Genomic DNA, 14,677 nt, shown 5'->3' with positions numbered 1-14,677 from the left:
AGGTTGTTTAGATTTTTCAATACGATGAGTCAGTCCTTCCGATAACCTTTTATCGATTTATTCACTTTCTTCATGCAGACATTTCATCTCAGCTTCCCTGTACTTCTGATTTATTTCATTTTTAAGTAGCTCGTATTTCTGAATTGCTGTATTTACCTCGAAATTTTTGTACTTTCTTCCATCGATCGATCGATTTATGTTACCCATGGTTTCTTCGCAATTACCTTGTTTCTGTCTTGTTCTTTCCAGATTATGTGACTCCCCTTTGTACAAAGTCCATTCCTCTTCAACTGAACTGCCTATTAAGCTATTCATTATCACAGTGTTTATAGCCTGTGACAACTTCAAGTGAATCTCTTCATGCCTTAGTATTTCCGTATCCCACTTTGCATACCGATTCTTCCTGACTGATCTCAAACTTTAGATTACTCATCACTACTAAACTGTGATCCAAGTGTGTATCTCCTCCCGGCTACGCCTTACAAACCAACATCTGATTTCGAAATCTCCGTCTGCCCTTGATGTAATCTAACTGAAATCTTCCCGTACCTTCCCACGTAAACCATCTCTTCTTGCGATTCTTTCACAGAGTATTCGCTATTACTAGTTGAAATTTCAGAGCTCTGTCTCATTCCTCATCCAATACGCTCTGCAACCCTTTCTTCTACACTTTCCCTTACAACCGCACTCCAGTTCGCCATGACAGATCTCAACGTACTGTAATATTCGTTCAATATGCACATATACTTTCGCCATCTTCAGCTTAAGACGTCGGCACATATACCTTAACTACTGCTGCTGTTGGTATTAGTTTGGTGTGAGCAACCCCATCACTTACCTTTAATTCACTCTACCATAACTTCCTATACGTAACTAATCCTACTTCTGCTGTAGGATTTTCTGCTGTTGTTGATGTTACTTTATATTCGCCTTATAAATCCCGTTTTTTCCATTTCACTTCACTGCCCATTTTATAATGTATCACTTCCATTTTCAAATTTTCCGCCTTGCACAAAACGTTCAGACTTTTTGCGTTTCACGGACGTGTGCGGGGAAACTGAATTATTTTGGCGAAACTATCAGCTTTAGAAGTACCGTATTGTTTATGTTTTCATTGACACTGATGCAAGGCATTCTGTCAGTATTACTCATTTCATCAATTGTTTAGTCAACAAGCATATTAAACATTACCGTGTTACGACATACATTCACCTAAGTGAAAAGGCAATTCAAAAGCGTTTGGAGGTGTATCATTGTAATGAAGTTTCCCTGTTCAGAATAATTTATTGTTCTAATGGAAATATGTACTTGAGACTTGGCAAAGTAATTACAGCACATTGTTAAGGCATGTGTTAACATTTCAGTTTCGGCGCTCTTTTTAGCCACCAAACATCGCATGATAAAGTATCAGACTTTACAGCAGCACCGATGCGCAACCACGTATCAGCGAAGCGCTCCAAGAGTCGGTAGACTGTTCTACCTCTACGATATCGTGTATCTATGCAAGGTTCCTACCTACTTCTGTTGAGATCCGGGGTAATTTAGCAAAGATTTGCTTTGTGTGTGGGGCTTTGCTGTGGCCACGCGGCAGTCAGAGTGTTATGTGTAATTGCTTATGGCTCACACTAACGAAGTATGTAAAAAAATTAAACAAGTAGTAGACAACGAATGATTAACCTAAAGAATAAAAGCTGTAGTATATCAGGAAATGGATCGAGTCGGGAACGTTCTACTAAATAACCCTTCGAAAACCACTGCCATTGGAAGAAAAATGAGAAGTGTGGCATGCTAACATTTATGGGAAACACTGTCCTAGCAAAGGAGAATAAAATGAAGTTCTGCATCTTAAAGATACTTCAGCTGTCAACTGTTCTAGCCGATGGACGTTTTTGACTACGTCTTTGCTCCCTTATCGTTCTGCTCTGCAAGAGCGTCGCGACGCTAACTAAATGCCTAACCTTGTGTGGCCGCTACAGTCCGTTGCTACAGGTTATGTAATCTTACTTTCGAACTCCAGAGGTCTTTGTTTCACCTCTATTTGTACTGAAATTTAGCAGAAGTAAATCGAAATGCCTCTTACTCCCGCATTCCTTGTACTGACGGTACGAATTTGATAATTCCAGTATCCACCTTAAAAGGGGTGAGTCTACAACACTGGAATCAAGGTAGGTGTCCACACATTTGTCTAGAGAAAGCGGAAGGAATGAGAGGAAGGGGTAGAAGATAATTGGAATGTCGAATGACTAGAATAGAAACATACAAAATGTTTCTGAAGATGCTCAAGACCACGATACGACGGAGAGCTTTCAGTTGAAATGTCCGACACTACAGAAAAAGAGGAATTACATTACTGATACTAATTTATGAAGACTAATAAAGCGGCGAGAGAGAGATAATATATCTCAAATCGAGAATGTGTGTACAGAAATAAAACAGAACGCGGAAACAATTGACCATGTGGGATAGGAAAACTGGAGTTACTTGGTTTAGACAGTGACTAACATTTTTTCTTAAAAAAATCGTTTTAGCTACGATGCTTAGACTGCTCTGAGAAAATCTGTTTGCACCAGGAAGTATATGCCATGCCAATGAGCTTACAGTTATCGGCTGTGCGGCCTGAAATTACTATGAGGAATTACGTTGCAGAAGTAAACGCTACTGAAGATTAAAAAAAACGGTGCTCCATTCTTATGAAAAGTTTTGACACCCCTATGTCATTGTACAAGAAAGATCGAACAACGCTATGACAAGGAGTAAAGAATTCCTATTAATTTTGAAGACTGAACTATTTCCTGTTTGAGCAACGTATATACTTTAACATGTCATGTGCAACCTACAGTCCACAAAGAAAGTAGTCTGAAAAATCTTGCTACCTCGCAGAAAAAATCTGCACGATTGAATACAGGCAGTGAAATGGATCTACTTGGATAAAGGGAAGCAGGATTACCTACGGGGTTGTAGTATCACTAACAAGATTTGCAAGTTCTTGAAGTACCCAGCATTCGTAAGGTGTCATCCATTTACCTGTTTTGCACATTCAAGGTAACTGGGTTTAAACTGGTCTAGCTTTACAGGTTAAAATTATTTTGCCCAAAGTTAGACATTACTTTTGGAGAACCGATACAGATCTGTACGTCATGTTCAGTACATAGGTTTGTTGGGTGGAGTGTTTCACGCATAGAATCAGTAACGTCTGCTGCTCAATTTTGTTTATTAAATATCATTGAAAGTGCCATTTAATTTTATAAATTTCCAGAACCGGATAATCTGCAATTGCTGCTTTAGCACCAAGAGCCATTAAAACGTTAAAACTTCAGTCTATTTGTACTGACAGCACCGTATAGCCTGAAATTCCCAGCAGCGCCTTATCAAGGCGCGCTGACATCAGTCGTATCCTCTGCGACAGTCTCTTCTGCTTGTTCCAGATGAGGGGGGTTGACCACCGTTGGTTCCGCAGGAGGTGCGGAGTCTTCCTTCTGAACTTGTGGGTCAGCTTCTTTTGCCTCCTCCACTGCTCCTGGCTGTGGCTCTACCGCAGTTTCAACTTCCACAGCTGGTGTCTCAGCTGCCTTCTGCTTGACCTCCAGAATCACTTTTCCCAAGTTCTCACGTCTGCATAGTTGCATCATGCCTTCAGCCACCTGCAAGTATCCAAATGTTACACAGGAGACTTTTTCCTAGGAAGTTTATAAATACTTAGCACAGGGTACTCACATCTTCGAAGGGCAGAACAGCATGAATACAGGGCTGTATTTTGCCACTGGAATACAGCTTAAATATTTCATTTAGAGATCGCTGCACTGCCTCCGGATGAAGGTCCAACCACATGCCAATGTTCACTCCTGCTATGCAGTAGTTTTTACTAACTACATCCACAGAGGACACCGATCCGCCATCCCATTTAGGTCGCATTAACCCCCATGATGTATATTTTGAGTATGTGGCTGTGGTGTTCGACCCTGAAAAGATATCAAACTTAAGCACCCAGCATGAATGCTTCCAGCGTAACATTGTGCGCTATTAATTTATCAGGAAGGAGACTAAGCAGGAAACTGACACGGGGCTATAAGCAAATAGCTCCGAACAAATGGACGAAGCAACGGAAACAATTGTGCATGAAGTAACACCACGGATGAAAAGAATGCCAACAGTCTCATTTCGTTTGGTGTTATCGCCCAGTACTGAGAACCTGTTGAGTATAGTCTCAATTTCATGCTCCAAATTATTTTACCTTCCCGATTGGTGTTAATGCTGTTTTTGTACCATTTTTCTTTTAGCCTTCGAGTCCGAACCATACAGAAATTTTTTTCCACGAAGTAACTTTTGGTATCAGTAACACACACAAGAAGAAACTGTCGAACGTAAACACAGTGTTAACCACTGACAACTTTGCGACCCAGTATTTTAATTAATGTATTTCAAAGGAAATCACCGTCGTGCCTAGACAGATCCACATCTCTTTCCGGCCATGAACATCATGCTTTAAACTAATCAATCCTGAATAAGCAAAAATGGATCTAAAATCTGCTTCATGTTTTATCACAACTGCATGATACTCCCTCTTAGTGTACCAGTATGATCACTATAGAAAACGACAGGATCTTCATTACGTAAAATCTTTGCGCCGTTTGGAGCTTTGAACAGTGGAAGTGATTGCTACGATGCAGGAAGTTCGTAGTAGTACCTCGTATCCCTAAACGTGTCAACAGCATCGGCTTTTACACTCAAGGCACATGTATTATTTAAAAATGGCGATCAGGCGGAAACCACCGGTAATCCAAGGATGAAAGAGTCCTTGGGGAAGGGGTTGTAGAGTTCGTAAGTTTACAAAGCCGTAGTCAGACCAAACTGGCCCGTACCTGATAGGACTGGTGGAAGAAAGAAAATCCAAAGTAGCGCGTTTCTCTGCAGATTCATGTAAGACAAAAGCATCAGTTCCGTGGCATGCGCTGCAAGATGCTTACTGTTTAGATTCCAAGAGCGAACGTTCTTAAGAGTTAACACATAGTGCTTCCTTCCTCGTTTATCTCGCTGAAAACGAAATGGAAAATTACGAAGGAGTTCACACGGACTTACAATCTTTCTGCCCACGAATCATTCGCGCCTAGGACAGCAATGGTTTAAATGCAGTACCTCAGCCACACACGGTAAGACTGCTAGCTTAATCTACTGTAGATGTGTCCTTAATACCTCGTTCAACTCTAGGTTTAACCAACGAATGATATCTATTCGCTAATTTTGTCTCCGAAACAGTGGGTTTTTATAGACTGTATAGTAACTTTGAACTAGTCAAAATACAACAGATCCTACAAACGTAACAGAGCCGGAGTATTCTTAGAGAATCAGACCAGAGGGACGACCTTGCCAGTGAAACCATACATTTTTCTTCACAAAAGGCTTGTACGTGTCACGCCAAATATGACAGCTTTGTCATCGGTACCGCTCTAATTTAACGGTACCAGAACTCTCCCCAATTTGGGGAAGTGGGAGCCACATTTGTTGCACAATGGCTCCAGGAAATTGCTGCACTAATCTCAAACGAATGCCGTCGGACATAATAGCAACATCTATCACGTATTTATCGAATTTATAACAGGTTAAGGGAAGGTAACACCGCTTTCCACCATTATTGGACCACCGTTTTTCCTACACTGGTTACACTACTCCATTGTTACCTTCGACTTTAAATTCTCTATTACAGTTTCGACCTATAATCATTTCGTAGAGAAAAATTAGTGAAGATCTAGTGCTTTTGCTGACGCCTGAACAATATCAGAGTATTGTACGTCATCACATGCCCCATGGAGGCTACGTTACCATCGTTACACTTTTGAAGCTCTTCGGCGCTAAATACAACGGCCGTACAAAAGAGTTCACAGTATCTTCTACATCAGTTGGTACACCACGTTATCATAGATGAATTTCTTAAAAAACATTCTCACAATAAATTTTTACAAGCTGATAAGTGCCCTGTTCAGCAGTACAGGACTTCCAATCCGATGTAGTCTGACGGCTCTTAAATGAATCGTCTATTAGACAAGTTTCCCGTGTCGCAGATTTAGTCTGTGGGTCTTTTATATAAATATGGACTATCTGAGTGGATGTAATTTAACAACTCATTGGTCGTGCAATTTTCACGAAAGTTCCGTCATCTAAAACGATTGGTAGTAACAGTGGGGTAATTTTATTTTGCCCTGGGCGGATACATGTTTATGAGAGGTATATCAATCTGTTTAAAATCAGAAATTTTGTACAACTGTACCGTTTAGGAACCCCTTCATCATTGTAGTGTTTACTACATGGTAGTATGCAAACGGAACGGAGCTTCGTAAATTCAGGAAGTAGAAATTCCATGCGTTTGAAATCTAATAACGATGATCACGGGGAGAAGAGACCTTGAGCATCTGAAAGTAAAGATGAAACACTAGTCGACTGCAAAAACCACTACCAGAAGAAAACTAATGTTAATGAGATATGGACTACGGCATCTAAGATCAGTTCACTTGGCGCCCAGAGTAACAATTAAAATTAGGGGAGCTTAATTGTAATGCTAACAGATAGATGTTTAACGTAAGTTATGTGGACATGGGGAGAATGACCGTAGAATTACTCTAGTCTAAAGGGAAACTGTGTCCTCTTGGATTCCGTCTTAAGTTATGGAATTTCAGCTGCTCTTTGCCTGTATTGATGGAGCTTTATCGCTATCACACAAAAGCCAAAGTTATACGACGCATTTTGTCATTCCTGTGACATTTTACCTGTGAACTGTTGACTAGCAACGTGTACTATGAGATTATGTACAATTCAAGGAAGTACTTAAACTATACTGTAAATACTAAATTGTTTAACGGACCTGTAACAAACCAGGAGATTAAAGAAAGCGTTCTGGCATGTGAGCTATTATATTAAGGAAAGGTGTAACTCCTTTTGAATTTTTAAGATCTTATGGCAGGACTAGTTCATAGAATAGCTTCTAAACGTAGCAAGTGGCAACACTATCGCTATGTTTCTCTTTTTGTACTTACCTAGCAGTACCAACTTTCCGACAGGCTGGAGAATTTTTAGGCACTTCTCAAGATCGCTTCCACCATTCGTGTTTACCACGATATCAACACCTTCAGGGTAATCTTCCAATATTTCGGTTTCATAGTTGTCATGACGAAATACCCGCTTCACGCCAAGAGAACGGAGCTTTTCGTGCTTTGATTCTGAAGCTGTTCCTACGATTTCCACATCATCCACTGTCCGAGCAAGCTGGATGAGTGCCGTGCCGACACCGCCTGAAATGAGACGGGAATTTCTATTTGAGTAACGAAGATGCTAAAAACTGACTTCAGCGCCAGTGAGCTTAAGTAAGTATTAAGTAAGTATTAAGTAAGTATTAAGTAAGTATTAAGTAAGTATTAAGTAAGTATTAAGTAAGTATTAAGTAAGTATTAAGTAAGTATTAAGTAAGTATTAAGTAAGTATTAAGTAAGTATTAAGTAAGTATTAAGTAAGTAAGTAAGTATTAAGTAAGTAAGTAAGTATTAAGTAAGTAAGTAAGTATTAAGTAAGTAAGTAAGTATTAAGTAAGTAAGTAAGTATTAAGTAAGTAAGTAGTAAGTAATAAGTAAGTAAGTATTAAGTAAGTAAGTATTAAGTAAGTAAATATTAAGTAAGTAAGTATTAAGTAAGTAAGTATTAAGTAAGTAAGTATTAAGTAAGTAAGTATTAAGTAAGTAAGTATTAAGTAAGTAAGTATTAAGTAAGTAAGTATTAAGTAAGTAAGTAAGTATTAAGTAAGTAAGTAAGTATTAAGTAACAGATGCAGAGTTTGCCAGACTTGGCCACAAGAACTAATACCAGAGGTTCTAATTCTGTTTTGCAGCTGGTTGAGGAATTTTCCATTTGTATGTAATGCTATTTAAATCCAAATACTCTATACCGAAATCGCGAAGCTGATGTCACTTTAATGCTGCACAACAGAGTCCTTTATATCTGCTTTTGGATTTTAAAGCAATGTATTACAGTTCACCACGTCACAGTCCATTAAGCCTATTGTGAATGTTAATCCCCATGTCACCAGCGTTTAAGACCATTTCTAAACAACCATTTAAGTTTTATGAACTCAATGCTACGAACACACATTAACGCAGTCGCCTGCATTTAGATACCTAGTTGTACTTCATCGAAGAATACCGTTAGAATCAGCTCATGAATACTTAGAAAAAGCTCTTACAAATTTTGGCTTAATACTGTGCCCATGGATGGACGCTAATTAGCGATTTAAAACACCTAAATGATTATCCGCAGTCAACCGCACTAAATTTTTAAACAATTATTTTACAGGGGACTCTTGCAGCTTGTCCAAAGGACTTAACCCTAATGCAAAGTTTACTACTTAAAATATTTTATATTTGTCTTACAAAATTAATTTCCATAGTCTCAACCTAATTTATCACGAAGATTATACCATATACACGGTCTCCATTTGCTACTCTTCCTGTTCTAAGGGTCTATAAATATCAATTTTCGTAGTTCGTCAGTAGGATCTATACCTACTCCAGCACCTACCTCTCAACTAACATTTCCACAGCACCAGTCTGTTTCTTTAAATTGTCGCAACCGTCCCAACTGGAGTCTTGACTATTGACTGCTGCAATCTTTGGTAACGACAGGTGGTAGACTGCACTGCCAGTTATAATGGAATGAAAATTTTCGTGGCAGGCTAACGTAATGATGGACAACGTCAAGTTCGCATACAATTTTATTTTGCGCCCTGCCAGTTTAAGTGTGGTTGCTGGTCCAGTGGTCTGATGTTAACGAGAAAATACTAAAAAGAATGCTTTAATCCACTCTTTATCCCATTTAACTTATCCTCGACTTCATACGGGACCATCTCGTTCCACTGTTACGCTACGGCAGGGGTTTGTAAAATCAACTGCGACACCACCACAAATGCTATATGTAAGTGTAGTACGCTTGTCACCTTATGATTATGTCATCGAAAACGCAATAAAAATTTGCACTAGTATACGAGAATGAGCCTAGTGAAGATTGCATCAAAGTTTACCTGCGACCGACTGCATAAATACTTTTTCCGCGTTCGCAAGGCATCCGAATTTATACAGGCAGAAGTGGGCAACAATGAAGTTTAGACCAAGACTGACGGCATCTTTTAGGCTAATATCTTCCGGCAGCGGAAAGCAGTACTTGCGTTGGACGTGGACAACATGCCTAAACAGACCACCTTGCATTTGCAGACACAGCACCTTCTGGCCCTCCTGTAACAGAATATTAGAACATTAGCTTTACTCTCGAAAACTACAGCATTGATGGGAATAAGAAAGCGTGCCTTACCTGCAGATCGGTGACTGCACTGCCCACACGTGTCACGATGCCGGAACATTCGCTGCCCATGATAACCGGGAACAGTCTGTTCCTTATTATACCCAAGCGCAAGTAGTGGTCCGTGAGGTTTAGGCCGCAGTAATGGACTTCAACCTCGACGTGGTCGTCGCAAACATCTTTCTGCAGTGCCGCCTCTGTTACCTGCGACACGAATATGCGACTGTATTTCGAGCCTGTCACGACTGGACATTCGTTGAAACATTTTGCAGGGTAACAAGGTCCCAAATTCAGGTTATTAGCAGAAGTGGACAAGCTTCGTACTACCTCATCTATGAGGAGGCATCAAATATGTTTGTGGAAGAATCACTGAAGAGAATACGCAGGCAAAAGGGTTAATACTGTTACTCCGTGTTTAGTGGGCGGACAAAGTTTCGTGCTTAGCTCCTGGCAGTCATTTTCCATGAAGACACTCGGCAATATTCACTAATTTACTGTGCCAGAACACAAGGCGATTACGGGCAAGCGGCGATGGAAGTTACTGGGTTTGTGCTTCAAGCAGATTAAGCCACGGCTCATTCATCGCAGCAGACAACTATCGCTGTCTCATTCTTACTGTGCAGTTGTAAAGTTTGAAAATTCACGCTGTTGCCCGAATTTCATTTCGATACAGGAGGGTTTTCATTCTGAATGTTAGTGAGAGGCTGCAGTGATGAGGTATGAACAGACAACATTTGAATGAAACTCGGGTAAACAGCATGGCAGCTCGTTGAGAAGGGAAGCTGTATCCTATCCGAGTGTTAAGTCCCCGTAAAAAATAGAAGTTATTACTAATACAACATGTCAATTATGCCACAATTGGAGTTTTGCGTCTGAGGACAAACTATTTTGCTACAGCGCAGTTTTACGCTTTTTCCTATTCGTTTTAAGGAGACAGTAACTCGTTAAGGAGCAGAGTTGAGAGCCCACTTAGTATCTATGGTTCTTGAAAGGCACCTAATTACATCAATTCGTGTGTGGCAGAAGAAACATTCTACCGTTTAAATGAAATACGATACGTTGGTTTACCTTTATTCCGCTGATACTGCCATGCGCTGTTAGTGTGACTGACTGCACCGGACGTGTGAGGTGAGTTGAAGGAATCTGCAAACATTTTTCTTATGTCACTATTTGCAACCAAATATTTAAATACATCACTTTATTCGAACCGCCTGCAACTGAACGAAGGCGGTATTTGTTCTATCAGACGTTTCGCTTCCATTTATTAAGGAATGAGAGGTATGTTCTACACAGCCACTGATGAAAAATAAAACTCAAAATGCGTCGGCAAAGTTAATACTGATTATTCCGTCCGAACCGAAAGACTGAGGTCCATAAACATTTATAAATGTAAGTCACCTTCAACATAGAATCTTAACCGTAGATTATTTCTACATTAGATCTGTTACTGAAGTATGTATGAAACTGCGTACTACCTTGGACACCACACCAATAATGATAATCGTGTTGCAGGCGGCTCGAGAAGCATGTATCACCTGAACAGCAGTTAAATGGCCGTTTAGATTGTCTAGACACGAGGTCTAGATTCTACACTAAGATTTTTGACTAGTACTTCTGCATTACACAACGTTAAGCCATCTAAGACGTGGAGCAGCTAAATTATTCCACAACATTCCGTTGTGGAAACATACTATCAATAAATAACCGATATTAAACTTCTCTGGCATAGTATTTTAAGTGAAAATAGAACATTCTGTAGTGTTACAGCCACGGTGCCTTACCACACTAGGCGCGGTAAACTGCAGAGGTAGCAGATCCATGGCTGGCGGTAACCACCTAGAAAAACAAACCAGACAGCGTAATTAATGGTGAATCTATTACATACTGCGTATGGGCTTTGCAGCTTCATGGTTTGTGGGCATAAATGCTGTGTGTTCCATCAATTACGGTTTTAGATAGTTATGTACCATGGACCCTATCCAAGACAGCGGGTTGAATTTTAGCCAAGCAAAGCCTTGAAGGTGGATTTTGAACAGTCCCTTAATAACAAGAGCATTACCCGCCAAAGGCACACCACGTTTGAATTGTGTATTTGTACATAAATTTGATCCAATACAAGTCACAGTGTGTATCTGTTTAACTAGGTTATTCTTTCAGTTATAGAAATACCTACTTTACTCCTATTTACTTGTTTTCAATCTCTGCGTTTCAGGTATTTGGTACAATCTGATTCTCTACTAATACTAATCGTAAACAAGATAGATATCGCGTCTCATTGCGAAGCATACAGCCATTTCTTCTTCCACTCAACGATGTTTTAATCGTTTGTCAGTAATATTTAGTCAGGACTTGCTAGTGCGAGTCATGACTTTTTAAAGTGGTGCCTGTGAAAAATTCGTTGCCTTCATACTATAAATCATAGCAGCACAATTGCTACAATGACGCATTGGGCTTTTGTATGATGTACTGCTGTAGGATATTTTGTATTATGTCTGGAGACCGTTCTGTACTACTTTAAAATAGTCACACAATCGTAGCAATCTAGTCGCCCAATCAAAGAATAAGGCAGCCTACGGGGACGAAACAGTTTGCTACTTTAGAAGACATGACATGGAGGTTCCGTAATTGTCATGAAAATGAAGCCACGAATAGTGTGGCAAAATTCCGTTATCTGATATGAATACAACCAATTTTTATTTCTCCATCACCGAGATAACTAGATCTCGGAATCTTTCACTGCACAGCTATGATATCGGGAAGCTGCCTAACAGAAAACTGCCAGCAGAGTCTGAAATCAAACCCAGCACCTTGCATTTAACTACCGTAGACCATAAAGAATTTACCCCCAAAAATTTCTTTGCATCATTTGAAAATGTATGAGAATCTGAACAACTTCGTGTTTAAACACTGTATTAACACGATTTCAGAAAGCTGAACAATGTTAATGATGACCCTGAACATTTACCTTTACACCTCAACGCCTACTATTTTGGAGTACTTTAACGATCAACCACGAGTGAACGCTTTCACTAACTTCTTACTGCTGCATTAGGCTTACAATAAAATATAGCCATACTTCGTCAGTGTACGCACTTCCAACCCAAAATACCACTAATCCACTTTCTTAAGTGACCTTAAAATTTCAAGGACTATCCTTTACACTCAGTCAAAAGAGCCCTTCGTAATAAAACCAAGACATTACGGTACATCTTAAATAATACTTACAGTGGAACTGTGCACTAAAACGCAACTGCAGAAAAATGTTTCCGTGTGTACCTTTATATATCGTGCAAAGTGGGCGTGTCCGGGCTACGATGATTGGACGACGGGCAGTCATGTGACGGAAAACTGAGTTTCCTGTCAAAACAAGGCAACTCTCCTCTAGCGCAAAGGAAGTGACCCAGGGTACAGCTGGGTATGTGCTGCCAATGGCCGTGTAGAAGATGACCGATTCCGCTGTGATTGAGCACGGAATTTAGTTCACTAAAACAGTTTATTGAGACTTTGTTCCTACCGTACAGGGCATCATATTAAGCTATATGAGAGAATTTTACATACTTGTGTAGTGCATTGTGTGTTGGGAACTGTGTCTCAATGAGAATATTCTTTATTTGAATAAAAGGTATTGTTCGATTCCTATCTGCCGAATGATGGTATTTGATCTGTTATCCAAATGAAGTTGTCAGTTCAACCAGGTATCCATATAGCTCATATCTTCCTTCAGCGTTTATGTAGGAAATTCAAGTCAGAAACTTGGGACGTAGAATAACAAGATTAGGAAAAAACAGAAACGGCGTTTGATTCTCTATATAAAGACACATCTACGCTTCAGATAATTCGAAGATGCATAGATATGGTGGCGTACTGCTTATTGGGTCTGCCTACGGAGCAGGGGCCCGGGTTCGAATCCCAGACTTGGTACAAATTTCCATTCATCTGCGTATACACATCGTAGATGTTGGAGACTTGAACGTTTCTGGACCCATATATTTTCATGTGAGTATGGCTAATAGTTTCGTGGACCAAATTGGAGTAAAGTACTGTTTATTTCCCGCTTCGGGATATTTCGAGTCTACTGCAATCAGCGACTTGCTGTTGGAACCTATTTTGTCTGAGCTATTTTTTTGAAATTGCCTGTCGCACTTCATAAATTACAGGTGTGTTGCATTTGCTTAGTAGTCTATTAGTTCACTGGCGGTCCCCCTTCGATTATAATCTACTGCAAGAAACAGGTTTCATATGAATAAAAATCATCTCTGCAAAAGAATGGGTTGTAGCGAAGTTAACGATACTAAGATCGACTTCTTCAGCAGGTGACGTCACTAGGCACAGCGCTTTAATAAGTCTATGGAGAGAAGGGATGTTCCCATCCCATAAAAGTATCGATGCCTACTCATATGAGTAGTAAAGTCGTCTTGCACTTGTACTCATGGGAGTTTTCCAGAAGTATACAGATACCGATGTATCGGACAATGGGGTAAGATAAGTTTTAGCCGCTATAAAAAATCTTGCTTCGTTTAGATTTTACGTGCAAAAAAAAAGGAGAAAACAACATTTTTGTGGGAGGTTTTGAAGCGCACCACTCGTATACTTCAAACTCTTACCAATCGGTTCCGACTTAGCACTAAGGTAAATAAAAGAAGAGAGCCAAACGGAATTATTTTATTCAGTTATCTGCGTCTGTCGTCAAGATGCGATGGTTTAAGGTAGAGCTAAATGTAGCACGTGCAACTACTTACGTGAACTGAATGCGTGGAAACGGTTCAAAATTAGTCAAATTAATAAAAATTTCATACTTTGGGTAAAACTGGAATCTCTTTTTCAAAAATACAGTTTCATTCGGATTCACGTGACAAAAAGAAAGGCATTTCATTGGGTTTTTACTCGCGCCATCTTTCTGTTTAATACTCGCGTGAATAGTAATATGAGAAATTGAGTCAGACTTGATGCAAAACACCTTAATATTTGTTTATTTCTTTATTATCCCAAACTAGTTTCGGCGACAAATATCACCATCATCAGTGGTTTTTTTAAATCTTATTTATTCTATGTTACAGCATGTTTTAAGCAATTATTGGCGCTGTTTATGACATATTATCTGTGCTCTTTTTTTCTATTGCCGTATTTTTACTTAGCGAACATCATGTCATGTTCTTTGGATGTTATGTGGCTGCTTTTTCACAGAAAAGCAAAACTTTTGGTGTTCGCGTCTGTCTCGAGAGGGATAGTAAAGAAATAAACGAACAACAAGGTGTTTTGCACCAAGGCGGACTCAATTTCTGATATTACTGGTTTTCTATGCAAACACGGACCAAATGGAAGAGTTGCCAGATAATATCGTGTGAAT

The 14,677-nt window shown here is 39.7% G+C and overlaps 1 protein-coding gene across 1 annotated transcript; it reads right to left on the bottom strand.

Moving 5' to 3' along the window:
* Positions 1-3,192: 3,192 nt before the first annotated feature.
* On the bottom strand, positions 3,193-12,595 carry LOC126267394 (synaptic vesicle membrane protein VAT-1 homolog). Its single transcript, XM_049972592.1, has 8 exons — positions 12,556-12,595; positions 11,112-11,166; positions 10,399-10,473; positions 9,343-9,534; positions 9,056-9,266; positions 7,026-7,280; positions 3,715-3,959; positions 3,193-3,641 (listed from the first exon to the last, which is right to left on the bottom strand). Exons 2-8 carry the CDS (start codon positions 11,148-11,150, stop codon positions 3,369-3,371), a joined length of 1,290 nt encoding a protein of 429 aa, XP_049828549.1. The 5' UTR covers positions 11,151-11,166; positions 12,556-12,595; the 3' UTR covers positions 3,193-3,368.
* Between the last annotated feature and the right edge of the window lie 2,082 nt (positions 12,596-14,677).

The sequence above is a fragment of the Schistocerca gregaria genome, chromosome 4 (assembly GCF_023897955.1).
Source record: "Schistocerca gregaria isolate iqSchGreg1 chromosome 4, iqSchGreg1.2, whole genome shotgun sequence".
Taxonomy (NCBI): Eukaryota; Metazoa; Arthropoda; class Insecta; order Orthoptera; family Acrididae; genus Schistocerca; species Schistocerca gregaria.
Note: the sequence above shows the minus strand (reverse complement) of the source record. Positions and strands in the feature narration are given on the sequence as shown.

Bases quoted from the DNA above. Each gene is read 5' to 3' on its own strand.
- LOC126267394 (XM_049972592.1), bottom strand. From the start codon at position 11,150: ATGGATCTGCTACCTCTGCAGTTTACCGCGCCTAGTGTG. The intron at 10,474-11,111 runs GTAAGGCACCGT...AAATGTTTGCAG, and splicing joins AGTTTACCGCGCCTAGTGTG to ATTCCTTCAACTCACCTCAC. The intron at 9,267-9,342 runs GTAAGGCACGCT...ATTCTGTTACAG, and splicing joins GTGCAGTCACCGATCTGCAG to GAGGGCCAGAAGGTGCTGTG.